This window comes from Pleurodeles waltl, chromosome 3_1 (genome assembly GCF_031143425.1).
Source record: "Pleurodeles waltl isolate 20211129_DDA chromosome 3_1, aPleWal1.hap1.20221129, whole genome shotgun sequence".
In the NCBI taxonomy this organism is placed as follows: Eukaryota; Metazoa; Chordata; class Amphibia; order Caudata; family Salamandridae; genus Pleurodeles; species Pleurodeles waltl.
The window spans coordinates 1,495,534,318-1,495,561,177 of NC_090440.1; the positions used below are offsets into that span (position 1 = coordinate 1,495,534,318).

General features: G+C 40.0%; 1 protein-coding gene across 1 annotated transcript in view; it reads right to left on the bottom strand.

Moving 5' to 3' along the window:
- The window catches only part of LRP1B (LDL receptor related protein 1B), a 4,500,992-nt gene that overhangs the window by 1,950,045 nt on the left and 2,524,087 nt on the right, over positions 1-26,860 (bottom strand). The window contains exon 22 of the mRNA XM_069225083.1: positions 21,289-21,489. Coding sequence (XP_069081184.1) covers positions 21,289-21,489 — 201 coding nt within the window. The remainder of the gene's footprint in view (positions 1-21,288; positions 21,490-26,860) is intronic.

A 26,860-nucleotide genomic window follows, 5' to 3' on the forward strand; every position in this document is an offset into this window, starting at 1 on the left:
TGGGTGCCATGTTATAGAGTGTCATTTAGTAGAGTGGAATGGTGTAGAGTGGAGTGGCATAGAGGGTAGATTGACATGCAATATAGTGGTGTGGCCTGTCATAGAGTCAAGTGGCCTGTCATTAAGAGGAGTGGCGTGTCGTAGAGTGGAGTGATATAGAGAGTCACAAAGTAGAATGAAGTGTTGTAGAGTGGGGTGGTGTGTTGTAGTGTGTTGTAGAGGGAAGTAAAGTAGTGCAGAGTAGGGGGGCATAGAGTGGAGTAGAATGCTGTAATTTGCAGGGGGATGTTGTAGAGTACAGTGCTGTGGAATGTCAGAGAGTGTGTTGTAGAGTGGAGTGGACTGGTATTTCATAAACTGTCTTTTCTAATGGGAAAATTATTATTTTTTTACATTTCAAAAAGTATTGCAGTACTTCCTAGGTAATTGCATGGAAGTATTGAAATACTCAGTAAACTTTTTAAAAAGATATACAAATCAATAAATTATTTTTACCTCTGTCCACAGACTTTCCTAAACTGCTTCATTCCTTCCTCTTCGTTACTCAAACTGTATTAATCTATATTTTATGTAAAAACGGAGACCAAATAGAAAGTGTGGTCTAGACAAGATGGCTGCCTTTTAAATTTGGAAGGGCTTTGATTAACTAACAATACTGTGTTTTGCCATCATCAGGTAGCACAGTATATCGCAAAGGCACCATGGTTTACCAGGGCCAAATACATCACTAAATGTTTGTCCCTTATAACTTTAAAACTACTAAACACATTCAGATCAAATAACACAAAGGACTCTTTCCACACTATAATCTACATGCCTGTCAAATTTCATGGAAATCCACTTAGCCTTTTAGGTCTCCACATCTGTGTAAAAATGTTATTGGTGGATCCCCCTATTTTTTGCAACCCATTTACTAATCACCAACAAACTTTGCACCATCAGACAATGTAGAAAAAGGAATAGGTCTTCTAGGATTTGTGGAGATTCATCATATAGTGACAAAAGTCAGAGGAATTCCCACCCCTGGGAATCAAAGGGGCATATTTATACTCTCTTTGCGGTAAAATAGCATCATTTTGTTTTACACTATTTAAGCACAAACCAAACTCCATATTTATATTTTGACACTAGATCCATCTAGCGTCAAAATATTGGAGTTAAAGGAATTGTTTGCCTGTGGTTGTGGCTGTGCCTGTCAATGAGATGCAAGGTAGGTGTTACCGGGCAAAAAATGACTCTAAGGCCCATGTGCCTTATTTATCCTCCTGAACAAAAATGGTGCATGAGAGGGAGGTAGGCCAAAAAAAAATGGTGCTAAGCTTGCTTAGCACCATTATTTAAAACCTGGGTCAGGGCAGGCGTTAGGGGACCTGTGGGCCTATTTCTATGGTGGAAGACCATGGAAAAAGTCCACAGGTGCCCTCCCCAGACCCCAAGGACACCCACACCAGAGGGACAGCGGAGGTTGGGGGACCCCATCCCAGGTAAGTAGAGGTAAGCATTTTTGGATTTTTTTAAGGGCCACTGGGGGCCTCCAATGGGGTCCCCATACATGGCACTGGGTGCAATGACCATGCACAGGGGACCCTTGCCCCCTGTGCTGACCATTGGGGTGGTGGACATAACTCCTGTCTTTTATGAGACAGGAGTCATTTGATATGGTAGGTTTAGTGACAAGAAATGATGCTAGACTAGTTAGAGTCATCTTTTGTTCCTCTAACGAGCCTAATGTAATTTTTTGGTGCAAAACCCCCTTCTCCCATACCGCCAACCCCACCCGGCTAACGTCATTCTCCATGACGTTAGCCCACCCTTTGCGCTGGATTGCGCCATTTGATAAATCAGGCGCCTGGCCAGCGTCTTGGAACAGCAGTATACTTTTTGAGGTTAAACTGCATTAGCAAAGCTTAGCGTCAAAAAGTATAAATCAGGGCCTAAGAATCTCAGCTATCTCTACGGAGTGGCTACTACCACACACTCTTCTCTACCGCTCTCTCTTTCTCTCTCTCTCTCTCTATATATATATATATATATTTATATATTTATATATATATATATATATATATATATATATATATATATATATATATACTGTATATATATATATAGTTATTGACAAACCCAAAGGTTACATGTATGTTATAGATAGGTTGATGTTTTACCTTTACAAACCCATAGAAATTCAGCAGTTATAGTTATACTTATGGTAAGCAACTATCACTCATTGCCTAAAGTTACTTTCTGGCATGAGCTGTAGTTTCTTCTGATAAGTATATTTATAACTATAAGTATCACTATCACTGCTGAGCTTCTATGGTTTTGTACGGGTGAAAAATCCACTCAAACCATGCTGCTGTGGTCCACAGGGGTTTACAATACCCCATAATTCTAGGAAAAATCCAAGTTGGTCTATTCCAAGTATCTCTCAAACTAATTCGTCTGGAGATTTGTGAGAACCATGTGATCTGCAATCATTTGTGCACTGGCTCTGGGGGAGTTCACATAGAGATGTGTGCGAGAGAATCGTCCCAATGTGGGGCTTTGTTTTCTCCCAATAACTCACTTTTGAGAATCATAGTCACAAGTAAATGGATATATTAAGTGAGAAGCTCCATGTATCTAAATGTGCATGTAATTAACGCATTTCCTAGGAAATTCAAATGGCTCTGCACTTCTATAGTATATTCCTTTTCAATATTAAAGGTTGAATTTGTGTTGTGATAAATAATACCTTGTGTGATACATTTGGGTCCTCCTTTCAAGCCCCTTGTGCCACCGCTATGTCATTTGTTTTTTACGCAGCAGTGGCACAATCAGTGCTCTACACCTCTCTATATTCTCAAACTGGTGCTTTGGGCCCAATGAGTCAGCTTGTAAAGCCCTGTGTCACATTATATGCGTGACAGGTTTAATGTATGCAGGGTAGACATTCCAATGTAAAAAAACATGTGGAACTAACACAGTGAAATCTACAACTTTTCACTGCATCACTCTATGACTTCAGTGAGTCACAATTTTAATGCCTTCTCAGACCAGGCCGAAAACTGATACAGGGCTTTTTACAATGGGACTCTACGCTGTGTTCAGACACATTGCTGGAGTTGCGTGAGTCTTATGATAAAACTGCAGCAACGTGTCACTTTAGCACCAACAGATGTGTCCGAATTTTTTATGTTTCTGTGAAAATGTGCTCCATGGAGCTCTGTATTGTAAATACTGTGCATTTATGTTGTTGTTAGGGTATCTGCAGCAGGTACAAAAAATCTGATGCATCAAAGCTGATGTGTCAGTTTCTTGTAAATGAGGCCCTTAGTTTTATAATTAATTCACTTTTTACCACTGTTTTAGCTCCAGAAGACATTTCACCTTTATATTCAGTGTACAGTGTTGGCTCAGACTGAGAGTAAAAAAAAAGAAAAAAAAGCGTTTTGCACATTTAGAATGCAAGCAGAATATGAAAAAGAAAAATGTCTTAAGGGGGCTAACTAGGGAAATTAAAATAAATTGATTCATCAAAAGACAAGACTATGTTGGCAGGCAGTCAAAGAAGTGAATCAGTTAGGCTAGACCATAGAAAATACTGAGCTAAAAATACGATCAATGTAACTTTCTGTTGTATGTTACCTATAGTATATCTATAGGTGTGAAGAAAGCCATACTACTATGCACGTATGATTGGATATTTTACCAACCAGTAGGTGCAGTATCAATATTTTATGTGCTAATATAACTAAATTATAAATTAACAATGAATTGCATAATTATGTGTAAAATGGTATTTGCATGGCCGTGAATGTTTGCAGATTACAATACCACCAAATAGCTAAATGATTTTATAGTTACCCCTATTCACTTGTTTCCTTTCAGAATATTGATGTATAATCAGAATTGGGCCCAGCAAAGATGTACAAGAAGGGAACAATTTCCTACTCTGAACTTTCTATTAATTTATTGTTAATTAATGAAAAAGCTGGCAGCGTGTGGGGTCTGCAAAGGGCATCAAACAAATGTTCTTAAGCATTAGGACCTTTATGATAATTTCGGGAGAAAATGTAGTTTGTACATATATATCTCCATGTATGGTAATAAACGCTACTTTGTGTGTAGGTAGTGATAAAACCTGAGGGTTGATTTTCAAATGATGATCTCAAAGCATGCTCACACCGAACATCATAAACTTGGAGCAGCATAGCAAAAGCAAGGTCTTTTATCAATACATGGGCCACCTATGTTGTCGGTGATTCAAGTGGTTAGAGCAAAATTTCTACTGGCCTACACATCAAGGTATGCATCTAGTGCTCACATGACAGCTATACATTAGATACCTTTAACCGTGGGTTTTATGGAAAGAGTGCCTGGTGCCTTACATATATATTTGAATGTGTCTTTTCTGTATTTCCTTCTATAGTGTGATCCAAGATATCACTACATATGAGCAAGGGTTGCCACAGCATTTAAGGCCGATGAAGTGTACAGAACAAACTGGTGAATGGACGTGGGAAAAATGGTGTCCAGGAAAGAAACAGTAGTCAGCAAAAGTGAATCAACTCAGTATGAAATAAGGATGAGTAGTTTAGGGTAGAGAGACATATATAATATGAGGGCTGGGGGAGAGGAATATTTTTATGAAAGTCAAGTGACATAAAGGATTTGCTTTATGAGCAGGTAGGTCTAGACTCTTGATGCAACTTTAGGCTGACTGTGGGAAATTGGGTTGCTGGTTGACTGGATCGTTAGCCATGGTCAAGCAATAGCAACCTTGCTTAGTGAACCACAAAACGTCATTAAATTAACCTGTGCTTAACCCTGGATAGCTTGGCAATAAAAGCAGCCAGGCTTAACTTAGAGGCTAAGTGTAAAGCATTTATACAGCACACAAACAATAATAAAGTGACAACACAACACAAGAAAAATGAAAAACAATTTAGAAAAATGAAGTCAATGTTAATACATTATTTGACACCAAAAGGAGAAATATTCAGTTAGTAGAACTAGAATTATGAATTTTTTAAGTTTAAGGTTCAAAATATCACCTAAAAGATCAAAGTGCCAACTGTGGACATCTAGCCATGCCAGATCATGGCAAAGACGAAAGTAAAGGCTGACCGTAATGAAGCACAGTTCGGATAGAAGAAATGGATTGGGTGGGCCAGTGCTTACCTTCAGATTTCAGTGGGGCAAGGCTGCAGTAGGTGTTCAAGGAAGGACCTCCTTTGTAGGATGGCCTCGGGTCTATTCTGTGTTGAAGATTTCAACATTTGGACTTAGTTGACAAAATGGAACTAAAAAAATGTCAGTCTATAGCCGAAAACAATTCCTCAGTGTTGAATACCCCTTTAGTAAAGGCCCTCTGAAGCAGGTTTGCTGCTGTGGAGAATGTAGCAGGAAAGACTGCAAAGTCAATCTGACTGGTAATAGGTCCTGGTTTGCAGAGCACCTTTTGGCAAAATGGCCATCTGGGCACTTTTAGCACCACAACCAAGTATCCAGGACTGATGGGATACCTAATGGGGGTTCAGGACTGATACAGGCTGGTTCTATATGTAGGTTCAGGTTGGTCACAGCCTGTTATGTCCCTGTGGCTCTGAACAGGAGGCCAGCAAACTAGCCCTTGGAGTCACTTCTGGAGTACTGGGGGCAGGTATAGATGCAGAGCTCAACAGCAGGGCTGGCCTCTGAAGGTTTTAGACAGGCTCCAGAAAGCATAGCAGTCCCTACAGGTACAGCAGCAGGCTGGGAGAGTGCACAGTAGGTCACAGCAGTAGGCAATCCTCTGAGAGTCTTTCGACGGGTCCAGTAATGAACTGAAGGGTTCCTATATTTATACCTTGGTGCCCTCCTTCTGGAACAGGGAAGAAGCTTCTGGAAAGGTATTTTGAAATTAATGGGCTTCCCTATCTGCCCTGACCTGGCTCCAAGGTGACTGCAGCGACAATACAGGGTTAGTAGGCCATTTGTGTGAAGGCTGCGCACAGGCTATTCAGATGTAAGTGAGGCTGTGCTCAGCTCTGCACTCCCATTCTCTCAGCACTCTTAATCACAAAGTCTGTCAGCTACACTCTATAAAGTGACCTAAGCCAGGCTTGAGGCACAAAGGACTAAGGACAGGGAAGTGCCAACTTTCTAAATGAGGCATTTTCAAAATTGTAAATGAAAAATTTGACTTTACCATTAAAGAGAATGTATCATTACAATGTCATAGGTACCAAACATGAGATATCAACCTTTTCACAATTGGGAATTACAGCTTATTAAATGTAATAAGCATTCCTCAATGTTACCCTATGGAAGGGGCAGGCCTCATAGTAGTTACAAATGAATTTTTCACAAGCAGGATATATACAACTTAAAGGTGCATGTCCAACCAATAATTACACGTCACTCTGTCCAATGGACAATGTAAAGCTTACGGGTGACTTATGTGTAATAAAAGGGGAGTTAAGGCTTGGCAAGGGGGTTTAAATACCAAGTGAACATGGCAGTGGATTCCTGTATTCAGACTGCTGTGGCAGGCCTGGAGCATGTTTTGGAGGGCTACTTAGGCTGGTGGCACAATAAATGCTGCATGGCCATTGGTAGCATTTAATTACAGGCCTTGGTATATGGTCTACCACACTACAAAGTACATATAAGTAGATTAAATATGCCAAATGGGTACATGCAAATCAAACCATGTCTAGGGGAGTGAGCACAAGCACTGGCTAACAGTGGTAAAGTGCAGAGTCCTAAGGCCAACAAAAACAAAAGTCCAGCAAAATTGGAGGCAACATGTTTGGGTGAAGACCATCCCAAGGCTGACAGGTCTACCAATTACCAATTCCCTATCAATAAAGATGCATAGAGTCCATTGTTAGAGGCCAGGTATTAAAAGGGCCATATACTCTATTATGTGTACCTCTAATGAAGTAGTTCATATAGAAAATGTGGCCATGCAGATTGTGAGAAAGTAGCCTCTTTCTAGCATGGTAACCTCCACTTTTGGCCTGTTTGTGAGTGTGTGTCAGTGTGTTTTTACTGTGTCACTGGGATCCTGCTAGCCGGGACCCCAGTGCTCATAGTTTGTGGCCTAACGTGTGTGTTGTCAGTAGTGATTAACTATGTCACTGAGGCTCTGCTAACCAGAACCTCAGCGCTTATGCTCTCTCTACCTCTAAATTAGTCACTATAGATAAATTGACTCCATTTACCCATTCCAATTGGCACACTGGACACCCCCCTTATAAGTCCCTAGTATATGGTACCTAGGTACGCAGGGCTTTGGGGTTCCAGGAGATCCTTATGGGCTGCAGCATTTCTTTTGCCACCAATAAGGAGCTCAGACAAACCCTTTCACAGGACTGCCACTGCAGCCTGCGTGAAATAGTGCACACACTATTTCACAGCCATTTTCACTGCACTTAAGTAACTTATAAGTCACCTATTTGTCTAACCTCCATTTACTGAAGGCTAGGTGCAAAGTTACTAAGTGTGAGGGCACCCTTGCACTAGCAAAGGTGCCGCCACGCAGTCCAGGGCCAATTCCCCAGACTTTGTGAGTGAAGGGACTCCATTACACGGGTGCACTACATATAGGTCAATACCTATATGTAGCTTCACAATGGTAACTCTGAACATGGCCATGTAAGGTGTCTAAGATCATGGAAGAGCCCCCCCATTCCAAATCTGGTACTGGGGAGCCAATTCCATGCATCCTGGGGGCTCCACCATGGAACCCCAGTACTGCCAAACCAGCTCTCTGAGGCTTGCACTAAAGCTACAGCTGCTGTCACCTCACAGACAGGGTTTTGCCCTCCTGGGCTCTGAGAAGCTCAGTTCCAGGAAGGCAGAACAAAGCATTTCTTTTGAAGGGAGGGTGTTACACAGGCTTGGGAGGGGTAGCCTCCCAGAGCCTCTGGAAATGATTTGAAGGGCATAGATGGTGTCCTCCTTGCATAAGCCAGTCTACACTGGTTCAGGGACCCCCAGTCCCTGCTCTGGTGCAAAACTGGACAAAGGAAAGGGGAGTGACCACTCCCCTGTCCATCATCACCCCAGGGGTGGTGCCCAGAGCTCCTCCAGTGTGTCCCAGACTTCAGCCATCGTGTTTTCTAAGGTGTGGGGATACTCTCGAGGCCACTGAGTGGCCAGGGCCAGCAGGTGAAGTCAGAGAACCCTCCTGATAGGTCCATACCTGAGAAGGTAGCCGATTCCCCTCTCAGGGCTATTTAGGGTCTCTCCTGTGAGTTTCTCTTCAAATTCTGCTTGCAAGTTTCCATCAGGAATCCTCTGCAACTACAATTTCATCCTCTGACCTCAGATCGACCGCAGACTGATCCAGAAACTACTGTACCTGCAACAAAGCATCCAGAAGGACTACTTTGACTCTGCAACTTCAGCTCCAGCCAGCAACTGCAACAGTTTCCATGGTGTGCACACTCTTGGGACACCCTGTCTTCACCCTGGACCAGAAGGACTGAAGAAATCTTCCGTGGAGTGACAAAGTCACTTCCCTGCTCCAGCAGGCACCTTCTAGGCTGACGACCAGTTCTCTTGGACTCCTCTCACAGCGCTGAGCATGCTCCTTGGAACACAGGTGGTGGACCCCTTCGACACAGACTGTCCTAGGGTCCAGCTGTCCAAATTTGGAAGCGGTAAGAGCTTGCATTCCCCGTTTTCAACAGTACCCCTGTACACCGCGTCATTGTCACCTCCTGAGGCCTCTGTGCACTATTTGCAAGAATCCTTCGTGCACAGCCTGGCCCAGGTCCCCAGCACTCTACCCTGCGATGCTCAACTCACTGAAATGTTCTCTGGTGGCATTGAACCTTCTTTTATAGTGCTGCAGCATCCATAATTTGCACCTTCTTTGTCCCCATGTCCTGGGACCTCCGTGGCTGCTGCCTGGTCATCTGTGGATTCCCTCTGGTGTTGGGAGCCCCCTCTGCCTCCTCAGTCTGAGTTGAGGCCCCCAGGTCCCTCTTTGGTCCAGGCAGCGCCATTTTGATGCATTGCTTGAACCAATACTTGTTGGACGAATCCAGCACTCCAAGTCGCCTGCATCCAATATCCTTTGCATCATGCAGGAACCCACAGCCATCTTCTCTGGTGCTCTTCTGCAGACTTCTTCCAACCGGAGAATCCTATTTTGTACCATCTTCTAGGTTGGCAGGGGCTCCTGTCCTTCCTGGAATCTTCTCCGACTTCTGGACTTGGTCTCCTATCTTTACAGGGTTCAGGTCCAGGAATCAACCATTTGTTGCCTGCAGTCTTGCTTGGTTCTTGAAATAACTCTAATCATGACTTGTAGTGTTTCCTAAGGAAACTCCCACTAATTCACTCCTACTTTCCTGGGCTCTGGGGTAGGGCATTTTACTCACCTTTGTTGTTTTCTTACATTCCCAGCGATTCTTTACACACTACACTTGTCTAGGGGGTGAATTCATGTTTCTCATTGCACTTTCTTAGTATATGGTTTGTGTTGCCCTAGACCTATTTATTCCTATTGCATTCTATGGTATTTTCTATTGTTTGCACTATCCTATGACTATTAATTACCTTACTTTGGTGTCTAGTGTATATATTGTGTATTATACTTACCTCCAGAAGGAGTATTGTCTCTAAGATATTTTTGGCCTTGCATCACTAAAACAAACTACCTTTATTTTTGGTAACATTGAGTATTGTCTTTACTTGTGTATAAGTACTGTGTAACTATAGTTGTATTGCAGGAGCTTTGCATGTCTCATAGTTCAGCTTAAGCTGCTGTGCCACAGCTAACTCTATCAGCCTAAGCTGCTAGAATACTACTACATTTCATTAATAAGGGATAATTGGACCTGGTATAAGGTGTAAGTGCCCAAGGTACCCACTACAAACCAGGCCAGCATCCTACACAGATCACCAGTAGACAAGGAACTGTTACAACATCTAACAGGTTTAGATTTTACGGTTAGCCTAGTCTACACCTTGTTATATCAGAAGTAGCAGCATTCCGGCCCAGGAGATTGTTTGATGGTGCAGCTTACTTCGAATGAGGGTAGTGATAAACCAGCTCAGCTTAGTAAACCGCAACAGAAATACAAATATCCCAATTCTGGGACACAAGATAAACTGAGCCGAATATTTTTCTCCCATGCATATGCATAAAACACAAACAAGTGAGAACTTTTTTTTCAGTAAATGATGTAGTTTATATAGCTGTAGTGAACTTAATAATTGAGTTAATGCCACTCTTTGTACAGATAAAGCCTGTGTTGATGCAATAACGTATAAAAACAGTAATGATCACAGCGATTGAATATCCAGTAGAAAGCAACATATTGCGTTAAAGAACATTTTAGTCCGATTCCTGAATATTTCACAATGTCTTAATAATGTTGTGATGAAGTGAAAAACCGGATTACAAATCTAGATTTACTAACCAAACTTCAAGCATATACTTACTTCTTACCACTACTTATCATAATCGCTCTGAAATGTTTCCTGTGTTCATACTGAATCGGATTCGAATTTGCATGACGTGTCCAGTTTAAATCTCCAGGGGCCTGCTTACGAGCTGTCCTTAATTTCTGTGCTGTGCATACACTCCTTTTTATAGACGCATTGGAATTACAAGCTGTTTGTTATTCAACACATCTGATAATCATGTGTTAAATGACTCAACCTTCATTACATTTCGAAAGGTCAAATCTGCTGAAGTGCAACCAGGGAAAACAATATGGTATTCATCATACCATGCAGATTGTGGTGCACTAAACACCAAAATCCGCAGGTAATTGACCAACAACTTCTAATTGGTGGTACTGTTTGCACTCAATAAATTACCTGCCTCTTTGTATTGTTAGTTATCACGTGCAATACAAACCACCTACCATCAGAGCCTTAAAGTGAATGAGACCCTTAACCTGTGGTAACTGAACTAATTGTTGATTCACTTAAGATCCACTTACCCAGATTTTTTATGTAAAAGCCATCACTAGTTTCTTTTGTATTTTGCATTCTTTGTATTCTAGTTAGGCCTTCAGTTAACATTAGCTGTGCACCAAAAGGATTGTGTGGGAGATATTTTTTCCTCTGCATGAACACAGCACTTCCAGGGACCACATCATACAAATTGTGACTGCATAGGAATCCTTGACTCCTAGAATCGAATAGATATGCCATCTTCAATAGAACACTTAGGCAACCTCAGGATAGGTCAAATAAGTATTGAAGCACGCTATTAATTAAACAGTTTTAATGCTTGGCTATCAGTTTTAATGTGTTTGTCTTAGGCACTTGATTACATCACAATCATCTGCCCATTATGCAGTTTGGGTAATTTTTCTACAGTTCTTTTACTTCTTGTGCTAGCAGGTGTGGTCTCAAAATTAACTCAATCCAATGATCTTAGCTTACAGTGCATCAGTTGCTCTTGCAACATCCAGACCAGACTGCTTGAGGCATGCACACCCCAGTTGCAGAAGGCTTCTCAGTCCAACCCTGTGTGCTAATATGAAATTTATTAACCAAGTTTTCAAACGTGCAGCCTGAAACTGCCTCATATATAATTTACCACACACCCTTCTTCTTTGGACCACTTAAAACTTAATGCACCACCATCTCTTAAAAGATAAAATAATCAATATTGCCTCCTATCATTCAGTTATGACACTTGGTCACAAATAATTACATTAACAATAGGTCATATATATATAAATACTTAAATATAATATGCTGTATTTTAACAATGCAGGACAATCATCATGAAGTTCGCTGTGGGACTTTAAGAGATCACAATTATATACGGTTCGAAATGGGGTCTTTGCTAGGCAGTCAGATTACCCCCTGTCCAAGCAAGGACCCTCACTCTGGTCAGGGTAAGTCACACACAATACAAATTATCCTGTGCCCACCATATGGCAGCTTGGCACTGAGCAGTCAGGCTTAACTTAGAAGGCAATGTGTAAAGTATTTGTGCAATAAATCATACAATAACACAATATAGCACCACAAAAATACACCACACAGTGTTTAGAAAAATATATAATAATTATCTGGATAAATGCAGGTCAAAACGATTAAAATGCAATAAGTATATATTGAGATATCATTGAAAAGTGAAATAAAGTGTCTTACGTCTTTTAAAAGCAAAGCACAAAGTACCTGGTTCGCATGAAAAATCTCCGCAAAGAACCGCAGAGGAGGAGATTCGTGGAAACAAAGGGGTGTGCGTTGATTTCTCGGGTTGCACACGGCAATGCGTCATTTCGTTTTCACGCAGGGACAGCTGTGCATCTATTTCTGGCACTCGGTCATGGATCCTCTTCGGGTTGTGGGGTTTTCAGACACCCCGGGGACGATGTGTGCATTTCTGGCGCTGACAGGACGAAGTCACAGGGGCTTCGTCGATCCAGTGAGCGTTGCATTGAATTTTCTACCGCGCGGCAGACGCTGCATGAATTCCTCTCTGAAAGTCGGGCTGCGTCGTTCCAGTAGGTAGGGTCGTGTGTCAAATTTCCGGTTGCTACGCTGGTGCTGCGTTGATCTTCTCATTGCGAAGTTGGGCTGCGTCATTCCGGTTCGGTGTCCGGTGACACCACGGTGCAGGCTGGGCTTCGTTTCTGGCAGGCTGTGCATCGAATTTCACCGCACAAGAAGTCCTTCTTGTAGAGATGAAGTCTTTTTGGACCTGAGACTTCAGGGAACAGGAGGCAAGGTCTATCCAAGCCCTTAGAGAGAACTTCTTCAGCGCAGCCAGAGAGCAGCAAAGCAGCAGGGCAACAGCAAGGCAGCAGTCCTTCACAGAAAGCAGACAGGTGAGTCCTTTGAGCAGCCAGGCAGGTCTTCTTGGCAGGATGCAGATTCTGGTTCAGGTTCTCATTTCCAGGAACTGTCTGAGTTGGTAGGGGCAGAGGCCCTGTTTAAAAAAACACATGTGCCTTTGAAGTGGGGGAGACATCAAAGAGTGGCTTAGAAGGGCACAAGGTCCCATTTCAGTCCAATCCTGTCTGCCAGGTTCCCAGTAGGGGGTGTGGCAGTCCGTTGTGTGAGGGCAGGCTACTGTCCTTTGACATACAAATGTCAGGCCCTCCACCCTCCTAACTCAGAAAGACCCATTCAAAATGCAGATGTTTGCAAGTGAGGCTCAGTATCCTGTGTTTGGGGTGTGTCAGAGTGAATGCACAAGAGAGCTGTCAACTAAGCACAACCAGATGTGGATTGTAAGGCACAGAAAGATTTAAGTGCAGAGAAATACTCATTTTCTAAAAGTGGCATTTCTAAAATAGTAATATTAAATCCGACTTCACCAGTCAGCAGGATTTTGTATTACCATTCTGGCCATACTAAATATCACCTTCCTACTTCTTTCAGATCAGCTGCTACCACTCAAACAAAGTATGAACGAGTCTAGAAACCAGCAAAACAGTATCTCAAAAGTGGAGGGAGGCAGGCAAAAAGTTAGGGGTGACCACCGTAAGGCTTTCAGGTCTAACATATACGCTACCCATAAAATATTTATGTTGCAACAAATTATTATTGGAAACACCGTAACAAAGCACCCCTATGTTCCATATAGACGTACTCCTGTATATGTTTTGGTGGACATCATTACATTTGTTGCCATCAACTAGCATATGATTGTGACCAATTTAATAGTGATTGATTTTTTGGGGTATTTGATGACAGAGGAAATGTATGTAGGCATCATATGACATATTACAGCAATCAACATTGCTGTTATTTTTGCTTGCAAATGATGAAAGATCAGCATTTTGCCTTGTCTATAGTAATTATGAATTATTTTTTGACTGTACTCTATTTGCATATGTAAAGAACAGAGATTTTTCCTATGGACACATGAATGTATTTCCTGCTGTGTAGGAGTAATGTTCCTCTTCCCTGATACATACTTTACAAAACTGGTTTGTATATCTGGACCTTAAATTGAGAAGGTTTTTTACCACATAGTTCTTTTTAACACATTTAACGACATATTATTGTCATTTTTTTAATGCTAATGTGGCATTGAAAGGCCAAAAACACTGTGCCATATTTACAAAGTGACGCAATGCCTGCATTGCTCCACTTTGTAACCCCTTGCACCACATTATTCCTGCACCAGGCATAATATATACAAGGGGTGTGTTCCGGTGCTGTGGGGGCCGGAAAAATGGAGCAAAGAGATTTAAGAGATTTCTTTGTGTCATTTTTATCTGCATTTTTAATGCCTGCTAAGAATAGGTGTTAAGGAGAGGCTCACATTTTTTACGCTAATCCTGTGAAGCGCTGGACTAGCATAAAAAATTATGACACTACTACCCCTGACTACCATCATGATGCTCGATATTTTAAATACAGTGCGCACAAGGTGGTGTTAGGGGGGCTCTAAGGGGCACAAGAAAAGTGGCGCTGTACTAGGTGCAGCTTTACTTTTTCATAAATCTGCCCCTTTGTTTTATTTATCTAATAAGACCATATTTTTCTTGGGAAATGGATAGTTCATCCACTGTGCTTGCTCAGTTCAAAACATGTGATATAAGTGTCATGATGTCAACTTACCAAAGAACTTGTTAGATTAATTAACCAACATTTACTAATTGTGTGAGGTCCTATGTTTTAAAGGTCCACGTAATTATTATATTAAAAAGCAGATAAAACATAGAGGCAAAACAAAGCTATACAATGGGCTTGATGATCTTTTGTAAAAAAAAACATAGGATTTCAATATGTTGGTAAGCTTCAGGTAAGCAACTGTGTTAACCGATCAGCAAACACCCCAAGACATCACTCTTATCCTCTTGGGGCATTAATGTAAAACACAGACTCTTCATTTCACAGTGAAGAATCATGGCTTTCCAGCACCTTATCAGATGAAATAGGTCTGTGTCTAAAAGAGCCTTATAGCCCACCATAGCAGACTACACCAGCGATTAAAGGCCTGCTGCAGCGTCAAGGGCCTCAGCCAAAGATGATGGCTTTAACAAGGGAGATGGCCTTTAATGGCTGGTACACCCCAGCTATGGCAGGTTATAATGCTATTAGAACAACCCACCCCAGAGGGCAGAATGTTCTAATTGGTAAAACAAAGACTTCAAGGAGCCCAAGGGGGTTCAAATCCTCTTGGGCTCCCTGAGGCCTTTCTTCACCCCAACAGCTGTGAAAGACAAACATTGAAATGTTGGAGACATTAGAAGCCCAGAGTTACTCCATTGTCTCTAATGGAGCGCTCAACATTCCAGTGTTCTAATGTAGCCTCAAGAAATGCTGTAGCAGGCTCTACCGGCCATTAAAGGCCCGCTTTCACAAGGGAGAGTGCCTTCAATGGCCGGTAGAGCCTGCTACGGCGGGTTCTAAGGCTATTAGAACGTTCTGCAACTAGAGGGCAGAATGTTCTATTAAAGAGAACAAATTCCTCACAAAATTTTATTAGAGAACTCAGCTCGATTATAGTCTCCTACACCAAAGAATTGCTTCAGTTAAGGATTACATATATGGACTCAAAGGTCTGATTGGAGAATGCATTATTTTTTTAGCAGTTAGTACCTCCAAAACCAAAGATAACCATAATACATATGATAAATGTACAAACCTTTCAACACAGACTGTTTTTTTCAAATCATTGGGTGAGATGCTGGCTTATTTCTTGTTCATGCCCAAAGCTAATATAGTGAACAAGGTACTTAGGAAAAGATGCTTGAGAAGACATAATAGGAAATAGTCTATCTTGAGTCACAAACTTGTAGACATGCAAAGTGCTCCTCTGGCGATTACTTTCATAGGAACAGTATTTGGTTTTATTTTACTATTTTTGATTGTGTTTTGTTTTCTCAAAGAGCAAAATACAGCATGTAAACATATACTAAGAGGTTACAATACAGTTGAATGAACAGTGAGGGTTGGAAGAACATTTTGGTTGTAGGTCTATGAATATATGCATATCTTGAGCAGACGTTTGGAGAGTGAATAAAGCAAAAACATAACATAACATAAAACATAATGCAATAGATGTGTGAGATGAAGTAGAAAGATGGGGGGAGGAGTAAAGATAGAAGAGAACAAGAAAACGATCATAGAAAGATAAGCATTGAATATTGGGATTGAACGAGGATTGTGTGAAGAAATCTCCATATGTAGTTTAGGGCGGGTTAATGTTTTGTAGAGTCTAGTTTGGACCAAAGAAGATGAGAAGATGTTTTTTAAATTCCTATCATTTTACCACTTCTGATAAAACATACCCAATCCCACTCATATGGTATGATATGTCGTTATAATTTTTCAAGTTGGAAAGGATTGTTTTAATACCTACTGCAAGCAAAATATTGATGAGGAAAAAGTCTTATGATAGTGAGTTTAGTATACTTGAGTCTGTTGTCGCACGGACCCCCAGGGAATTTATTGCATGTGATAATGGAATTTGCATGTTGAATATGTTTGATAGAGTAGCTTTGATAGATAGCCAGAAGGGAGTGATGTGTTTGCAGTAAAATAGCAGATGTTATAGATCACCTGTGGAACAGTATTAAATGGTTCATGCATGAATGCTACAGGTTACCAGTGGCACCCTTTCTGATGGTGAGACGAGAGTCCCGGGTAGATCCCTTACCCCATTTAAAACTGAGGCTGGGTTTGTCACCTAATTGAAAGATGGGCTGGCCGCTTTCAACAGGGTCCAAATTACTCATGCACTGTTTTCAGTGCAGGCACATCTCAAATGCAGGTGTGGGTCTGTGCTTGCACTGGGAGCAGCTTATTTGCTATTTTACACTGAGCTGTCCCAAGCTGCAAAGCCACACAAATTTGAGGCACTCCTGGAAAGTGTGTCATATCAATAATACAGCTCCTTAGCCCGTAAAACAGTAAGCCAAATAATGGATCCCTGTATTAAAAGCTATTGTGATCGAATGACTTTTACTTGCAAAGTAACAATCTGTTGTATTTGAGTACTTAGGTGCACTGATATAAATTTATATAAAGTTAAAGCTTTATTTAGGCAGTCTGAGGTCTTTATTGTGCCACAATAAGTAAAATGTACACCAGATTGCAGAAATTATCTTTCCACTATGCACCATGCTAACATAATGCACAGTGATATCACTCAACAAATTCAAAGGAGGATTACATATTTGAGTCCAGCAACAAAGGACCACAAATCCAAGGGCAGGACCATTCCCATGTGTGCTTCAGAAACAGTTTCAGCTTCCCTTCCTCTGCACCAATTAAAGCCTGGCATAGAGACTACTTGCTAAGATTTTTCTGTAGTTTCTAAGTCATTGACAATTAAAATGGTAAAAAACAAATGCATGAGAAACAAAAAAACAAAACACCTTTAGCTGAGAACTGAATTAATTGAAATACTATTTAGGCCAATTAAATACAAATAAAACCCATCTACATCTAATACATAAGTATGATTTAACTTGAAAAATAGCTTAGAAAAACTTGTTTCCAAAAGAAAGAAAATGGTATGTACTCCATAATGAAACCAGTTAAGTAGATAAGATTATTTAAAATTATGAAAATGTATAAAACATTCTTGCAACTGGTAAAGAAGAAAACATATGTGCAGGTTTTTTTTCATAAAAGTTTGTTTAGAAAAGAAACATATTAACAGATCAGGATTGTAAATTGCTATTAGTTCATTTTCTGTTACTGATGTGACCCTCAATAGGATGAAGGATGGCTAAGGGTAAAAATGAGGGTGTGTAGCGGAGCTAATTATGAAAAAATGTTGAAAAATGGAAGGAAATGGCGAGGGGGAAACAATCTAATTTTAAAAATGTATGAAAGAATGGTGCCATCTCCAAACAAAAAAAAAAGGAAAAACAAAAGAAGTGTGAGGAAAAATGGGGGAAGAGTGAGAAAGAGACAAATGGAGAAGAGAAAAGCAGTACATGGGGTAAAGAGTGCTGCAGATTATCCCAGAACACCATTAAAAAAAAAATCAAACATCACTTACTAACAGGTCATGGAAAGAGTGGTGAAAGTAAATATGATCTATGTGAACGTTGTTGAAAACTGATAGAGAGAATTATTTTGTGTAAAAAAGTTACACTTTCAAAAAACATTAAAAGACAAATGTATTTAGGAAGGTAATGGGCAAAATGATTTCCATCAAAAAGCACATGCCATGTTTTTTTTGTTTTTTTAATTTCCATTAAACAGTGTGGCCAATATGTTTTCTCACAAATGTTCTTCTCTAAGTTTGTTTTTCGTGAGATCAAATACAATCTTTAATCTCACCTTGATTCCAACTGGACAACGGCTTCCAGTGAGGTTGTCTTTGCATAGGTTCTGCTGAACTAAATGTAGACAGAATGTGATGTGCAGGGCTTATAACATTTTCAATTGATTTAATAAGTGAAAAGTCACAAACAAGGGTATGATTGGGAAAGTAAAGTTTCACACTTGGGGGTAAATTGTGAATATCATGGTGAAAGGATGCTAAGATGTATAGATCTGGAATCCCTGATTTCACCTGATAGTTTAACTCTTGTACCATAGAATTGTGAGTTATTCCCCCCAAAATCAGGAGTAACTGCGGAGCCAAAATTACTTGATCTACCTCTTCAGTAAGGAATTTATCAACAAAATCATGCATCCCCTTTTTATGTGCTCTTTAGTATATTCCAAAGTGGTTGTTCATTATATATAGACACAATATGTTGATCTGAATGTTTCTGGGGCAAAAATGATGGATTGTATTGCCGCCCCAAGTAATCACAAGTGGATGAAATTAATTCAAGCATTTTACCCACTAGTTGTATGTGTCTGAATAACTTTCACGTTTTGTTATGTTTCTCTGCTTGATATATTTGCTGTTGTTTTCTATAGAAGTGATGAGTACCTAATGAGCATGCTCTATTAGATTAACATTAAAGTCCAATCAACACCCTGATGTCATTATCTGTTTGTCACATACACTGTAGTTTAATATATTTATTCAAAGTAACTCTTGTACCATAGAGTTGTAAGTTATTGCCCCCAGAATCAAGAGTAACTGGAGAGCCAAAATTACTGGATGTGCACGAATCTGTAGGGTGGTAAGTAGCAAAAAGATAACCTTGTACATTTCTTGTTATCTGAAATTCACAAAGATTCACAGGAATGCAAACGAATGTATTAGGCACAGGTTTCCATTGTTTATTTCTGGGAAAGTCATTTGAAATTCCCACCTTGATGCCATTCCTGCTGTGCAGAGTTCTCCACAGTGGAGAACTCCACACAGGTTCGATAGGATCCCCTGTGCAAATGCACACATAAGGGCATACTTAAGAGCCCCTTGTGCAACCTTGCACCACATTAGCGTAGTCTAATGTGGAATTAGATTGGCAAAATCGCTGTGCAATATTTACAATTATGAGCCAGGCATAATACATGGTAGGGGGGCATTCCGGCCTTAGGAGGCCCAGAAAAATAGCACGGAGAAATCAACAAGATTTCACTGTGCCATTTTTTGTTTTATTGTTAATGCCTGTTAAGGCAGGCGTAAATATGACGCTCCCATTGTTTTCAATGGGTCTCTTTTTACTTTGCAGGATTAGAGTCAAAATTTTTATGCTAATCCTGCAAAGCACCAAATTAGCGTCAAAATCTGTGATGCTAGATCCCTAATATGCGCCATGGTACACATTTCATAAACACGGGGCACACATGATGGCGTTAGGGGGCGGAATGGGGTGCAAGAAAAGTGGTGCATCATGACCAGATGTGCACTTTTGATAAATCTGGCCCATAGTTTTCCAGCATGTGATGTATAGTCACCTGTAGAGAAAACTCTTTCTCCATATCTCCTGTTCTCTAGAAAACCGGGGGGCGATCTGTTCCCCTTCCTGCCTTGACAGAGGAGTTGTACCACCTGTAGCTGGATTCAATCTCTAACACTTTCCAAGGTGGTAGGCAGAAGGAGAGGAATTTATGAATGCCGATAAACTCCTATGTCTGTCAAAGTTCATAAACTTCCAGGGCTAAACACAGTTTGAAACACCCACTTGTCACAATATGAGTGAGATTTACAGGTGCAAAGAACTCTGCACTTGTGAAGAAGATCTTAAATGAATGGACACCTGCACTGAAAGCTTTTGTGAATTCCGAGCTAAGGTAAGTAAGGTAAATTCAGTTTTAAACTTAACTTAGTTTATCACCAAATTTACCTTTGTGAATAAGGCTAAATATTTCTACTGGATTTACTGGAAATGCTGTTATATAATAACAAGGCAAAAGGCAACACATTCAAGTATAGCCATACAAATGGTTTTGTGTGGATCAGTGGTGACTTTGTCAAGATAGAAATCTCATGTGCCTCTCCACTTTACCCCTATTTCTGGAACTTCAGCTTTGACCATCACCCTTGCGATCAGTGTTTGTACCAGTGAGAACTGTGTGACATCTGGGTTTTAACTCTGAAGTAAAGGCTCTGGCTGAGAGACTCTGTAGTAAAGGGGCACATTGGAAAGACTGAGAAGAGCTCTTGGAGAGAGAGGAGCTTCAATACAAAAATTCTATTAAAGGCATAATTTGTTTGTAAAGACAGTAAAAACACAGTCTCTGGCATACGTTCATGGTGCCAAAGTGCATAAACATCCTTACTCACCAATGTTAAGAATTTTTCAATTGATTAGTGAGCTTAAGTTTTCTCTAGGGCATTAGGCACAACCAAAAGGATACGTATGGAAGACTGTTGTTGTTAGCAGTGACTAATGTTGGATGCTTTAACAGCCTGTGAAATCTTTTCAGTGGATAGTGACAAGCAGCATAGAAATGGGAATTCTCAAATACCAAAACAATGATCAGTTATAAGTGTCAGTGGTTCAATAGGATCTGTTAAGTACTTTGAAAGGATACTTCCAACATAGTTTGCATTCGTTTTCATGCTCCCTTGGGAACCAGGTGTTTCAGAGCTCATTTGGCTATTTGCATATGCACTCCTAAAATGAGGAACTAGGATTTACCACTAAGCACCTACTGGAAGTAAAAGAACTACAGCCACTTGATGAAATGAAACGCTTCATTTGGTACCTTTTTTTTTAACTGCTCGCTACTTAAATTCTACCTCAATATTTACTGGGAAACTTGTTTAAATTTCATAGTAAGCTTAATCTACCAAGTCAATTTGAAACCATATGTGCAAGAGTACTACTGATGCAGAATGTACAGTACAATTAAAAACGTTATTGATTAGGAGAACTGTATGAGAATTTGCAGGCCTACGGGTCAAATCAAAGTAAAAACTTGAAATGTGCCCACTCAAAAAAAGTTGCTTTAGGTAGAAGGCAACTGCTATTAGAAATCTCATGAAATGAGTAAATAGTATTTTTGAAAGTGAAATACCACAAATGACTCCTTCATCTGATCCATCAGGGCAGTCATCTTTTCCATTGCAGAGACTCTCGGGGTGCAGACAGATGGAGCTATCATTAGCACAAGGGTATTTTGGTGGTCCACATGTAAAACCTTCACAGTTATCCTCATCAGAGCGGTCCTCACAATCGACATCTCCATCACAAACCCAAGCTTTGTTGATGCATCGCCCTTGTGGAATAAGAAAATGACAAGACATTATATATTAGTCTGAAACTTAAGGACACATGGGTAGATTTACTAACAATTCATGCACTGTAGCACAACAAGACAACTGTTCATTGTGTTGCATGACAAGGCAAGGAGAGGGCGGGAATGCTTCATATCTACTAAGACATGGTGTACTCCTACTCTCTCCCTGCTCTGGAGCACTGAGTGCGGCCTAGCGCCAATGCAGACACTTTTGCGCCATGGTGCATGGATGCCTATGTTACAGCCTGGATTGTTTGAAGGAAGGGAAGTTTTCCTGCCCAAAAACAATTCTCAGAGACTTTTCCTCTATGTGTACTGCAGAAAATATTTAGCTTTGTTACGCCTCACCTGGAAAAGCATAACATTTTATACCCATTCCTATGTTTACTAGTCCTAGTAAATCTGAGAATGAGTTGCAACTTCTTCTACCTTGTGTTGCTCCAGATTTACTAAGACATGCAAAGCCACGTAAGGTGGCTTTACATGGCTTACCAAATGTCACTGAAGTTTGATTGAAGCAAAGGCAATGCATGGGCTTCCTAAATCTGGCCCTGATTCGCATACCAAAGTTTGTTAACACAGTTACAGAAAGACATATCAATGCCTGCCCAGGCTTATACAAATAAACATCAGCTGACTGGTTGTAGGCTTTAAAATAGCCATCAAACGCCCCACATTGCTTTTCTCCCCGTGAACCATCACTTAGTAAAGATTGTGCATTGTTTTATTTGATATGCCTTTATGAAAAAGAATGTCAAGCTATTTACGGTATTCATTTCATTTCACTAGACAACAGAACCAGGTGAATTTTGTTGTATTTATAGAACCTTAGAATGTTATTTCACACATTATTTCACGTGGATGTGCTGTTCAATAACACTGAAATTCAGCTACTTCTACCAGTACATTAAGACCAACCAAGTGATGACATATATTCAAAGGCACTGTTGTAGTGTAGTTAATAACGATCAATAATTCCAAGGTATGTATACAGCCAATAACCTTGAATTACATGTTTTTTTCAGACTGTAAACCTTTTCTATCTATAATTGTTCATAGTTTTATTAAAATGGTGAAACACGAACAATTGTTTGCCTCCTCGAGTTACGTATATTTGGCTGGGCATTTTGACAATTATTTCATTTTTGAATTTCATGTAATTCAAGTAGGCATGTCCATGTTGTCGATTTTGTTACACATGAAAAATGTAGTTTATGCAACTGTTAGTGTGAAAATGCCTTCTTCCGTTTTAGTAAAAAAAGGAAGTGTGTAATTTGCTCTGTTTGTATTTTCAGACTGGGAAATACAAAACATCGCATTTAGTTGACAACTGAGGTTACCCTTGTAGTTTTACATCTAAGAATCCTGGAAAGTAAGTCTCCTTCATATAATGAAGAACATTTCAGAAATCTTGCTATGGAAGAAAATAGAATCGAAAGGCAACCTAAGTTCAATGGTAGAAAAAGCACTCTGAAATGCAAAGCATTCAGAGCCTGATTTTTAAAACTGTTGTAATATCTTCAGTTATTTGCTGCGAGCTGCATCATACTGGAGAAAAGATATTTAGTACAAGAACATATTATGATGAATTATAATAATGAAAGAGGGGCAGCCGTAAAATAGCAGATCAAATTAAAGAATTTAAGGCGAACATAAATATTTAAATAGTAATGTACTATGATGGGCTTTTCACTGCCATCCTTTATGATAAGGAGAGTCCTGCTATCACCTGAATTCCTAGCGTGGGGAATTTGCATTCAGACAACACCACACAAGTTAGATGTGCGTCTAGCTCCCGTAATTCCACAATATAGTACGGAGAACAGACGTTGATATCGTGGTGTGTGAACCCAATCGTACCTCCAACATGAAGGCTGTATTTGTCTGTCAAATTTTGAATAGTTAGGCCTCGATTATGACCTCTCAGATATGTAGTAATCCTTGGTGGATTTTAACGCACGCAGCTATTATTGATTGCCTTAACGATTGTCTCCCCAGTTTAATTTGGCAGATCAAATGTGCTGACATTTAAAAGGCGAAAAGAGCCTGGTAAATACCGGAATCTGCAGACTTTGATCCAGAATCAACATCATCAAGTTGCTTCACACCTAGTACTTTGAAAACACTGGGGTATAAGATTGCATAGGGTGCAATAAACATCCGATTGGGCACTTTAAAACAGGGTCCGACAATGAGTGGAAATGTGCCCATATGCGGATTCTTTCTGTGCCACTGATGTGTCAGCAGCACTTTCAAGGCAATTCTGGCAACATATCTCTTTTTGGTAGCTTACAATTTGAAAACCTTGGCTATGTTTAAAAAAAAATAATAACTATGTACATGGCCCTTACACTATTCTGTTCCCAGAGAAGCCTTCGTTTTACTGGAAAAGGTACTTGAGTGCTATTTAGAGAAGCTCCTGTTTCAGGCCTGGATGTTTTTCTGACAAGAATATGATGGTTATCTGTCTAATCTACAAGGTGTCTAATAACACTTTTTCTTTGTATATGAGAAATACAATGGAATCTTGCAACCAAAATATAAATATAAATTGGTAGGTGAATGATTACATATTTAGTATCTGACGTCTTTCATAACCCATTTTGTGAGGTGTTAATGAGATATTTCCATCTATAAAACAGCTGTATTAATAAGTGTTCGATTGATGCAAGGGTGCCAATGGATAATTTACAATATCATCAAAGAAGCTGAGATTTTCGGTTAAATGCATCTGGTCCTCAATGAGCTCCATTGCTTTCTATTTTCCTATCATGATCCCAGGAGAGAAATACTCTAGGAAAGTCAATCTGACCTGCTAAGGGACATTTGTGTTTAAAACAATAACTGACCCATCCCAGAAATACTTATAATTCAGCCAGACTCTGGGGGGACTTGAATCACCAATTATATAATCCTATTTGTCCATTAAAAGTAAACTTGTTTCCTTTGTCTCATTGCTCCTTTTTTCATAATCCACAGTTGAGATGGGAGCTATAGACCAATATGTGACCTAAGATTTGTCCAGTCTTGTCAAAACATCCAAAGTACCCTAGGGGAGGATTACAATCGCTTGCCATGACCTTTGCTTTTCAATGCCTTGTGATTAAGTGATTAATTGAACTTGTGTATTCATTTTAGTTGCTGCATGCTCTGTCCAACAGCTCCAAACATGAAAGATGAGATCTACTGCCCTACCTCAGCAGTTTCACACACTCTGCACCCCCAGCACAACAAAACAGGATTAGGAAGTATTTTTTCGAAAAATTCAACAACGATAAACCAACAAAGAACCTTCATCAGAATCCAAAGCATGCAAACATAGCTTCATGGCTTCATTGCTAAAGCTGATAATGGTAAAGCCTTCAAGCGCTATCTATAGATAAATACATTGATATATTAAATCACCAAACTTCAAAGTTTTATGCCACAATTCTGCAGTGAACCTCGGTTTTCTCAACTACATCAATTTTTATCAAAACATAATTTTTTTCTATAAATTCAAATGTGGTTGTGACCTTCTGGCCATGAAACAACAGCATAGCAGCATATTTAGAGGGATTCAGCCTCCTGTTTATTTAGACTGCCAGCAACATCACTGCTTACATTTAAGGCTGCAAATCTTATTAATATTTCCCCCAAGGAACAAAAATACTCCTGAAAGATAAACATTTCTATTAGGCCGAATGTGTCAAGGTCACACAATCAATGTTTGCTGATGTTGAGCCTATCCAAGAGAATAGGTTCAGAGGCATTTAACGAATTCCGTTCCTCAAATTCATAAAGTGTGCTAATGAAGTGCTCTCACTTAACATTCATCTACAGGATTCAGTGAGGCTATGCCTTCACCATTTCTTGGATGAATATTTAATTAAATTCTCATATATTCACATCTATATTCTGAACACTGACTTTGGAAGTGTGGAGCAACAAATGCCCAGGTCCTTCAAAGCAGTGAGATCGTGTTACATGGTAATGAAGTAAAAGGAATATGTTGAGTGATAAAGACCTGGCATTTGAGTGAGTCATCGCTTAAGTGAAACCCTGACTCCTCCGGATTACAATGAAAGATCAGCTATGGGGTCTTTCTTACTTCTGTGGTGAATACTTATATTGACAGAGTTGGTGAAATCCCACGGTATGGTGAGACGGCCTAGAGCTGGGATAGTGTAAATGGATGATGTATTTAAATTCGGCTTGATTTAGACCTACAGAATGCAGACGGGCCATTTCAACCTCAGAGCTTCATTGCAAAAGTTGTCATGGTGATGGAAATGGACATGGGACAAAGGAGACGAAGTGTCTCATGTCAGCTGAAGTTCATAGTTTCCATGACTACAAGATTTCAATAGTTGCAGTACAAACATTTGCATAGGACATACCTTGCACATGCTGAATATTGTTATATTGTATGGAGCTGCACTGTGATTAAGGAATACTGTTGGGTGACAACCAATACCATTATAGGATTGGCTGGAAAAGACTAGATTATTAAGTCCAGACACCCATTTATTTGGTTCAAAGATGTGGTCCAAGAAAGAGAAGTCAAAATATATATCCATTAATTTGGATCTTCTGCTGCAGAAAAGTTCAAAAGCCATTCACTGGAAATCCTAAAGATCCCTCAGTGAGGCTTCAGAGTGAGACAGAAAACACTTCACTAATATCCATCAAGCAAAGAGGTGGTGGGAACACATTCAACATGGAACAGACATGAGAAGAGTAACTGCAAGAACTATCCAAAAAAAACGGTATGAGAGAGCACAATAGATAAAGCACATAAACCATTAATGGATTGCATTTGAAATGACAGACAGGTGAATCACATTTGGTGTGGTCACATAATCAAAGTTTCATTATTAGTAGGATTCATACATCTGTGCAAATTTGATTTACTCCATGGCGTTTATGCCATGATAAAAAACCGTTATGGTGGGAAAGACTTCTAGAAAGGATCATGTTGGGATACCTGACTGAAGACCTGCCTTATGCTTATGCACAATCACAAAATGCTATTTCTTTGATTTAGTTGCAATAACCGCTATACACAAAATACACATAGATTTTTTAGTTTGCATTATCCGTGCAGGAATGGAAACTGTAAGAAATTGGGTTACTGGTTGATAGGGGTGACCTAAATTGCAAAGTGTCCAATCACTCCATTCATTTATTTTTGTGAAAGAGAGAGAGAATCTGCTTTTAATATCCTGCCTTTATTGTTTCCATCTAATGTTAGAACAGATAAATCTGGGATATACTACTTTCAACTGTATGATTGAAAATGGCTGTATGCTTTTATATAGGAGATTTAATTTGGCCGAACTCACACATAAATCTCTGATGGGAGGTTCTA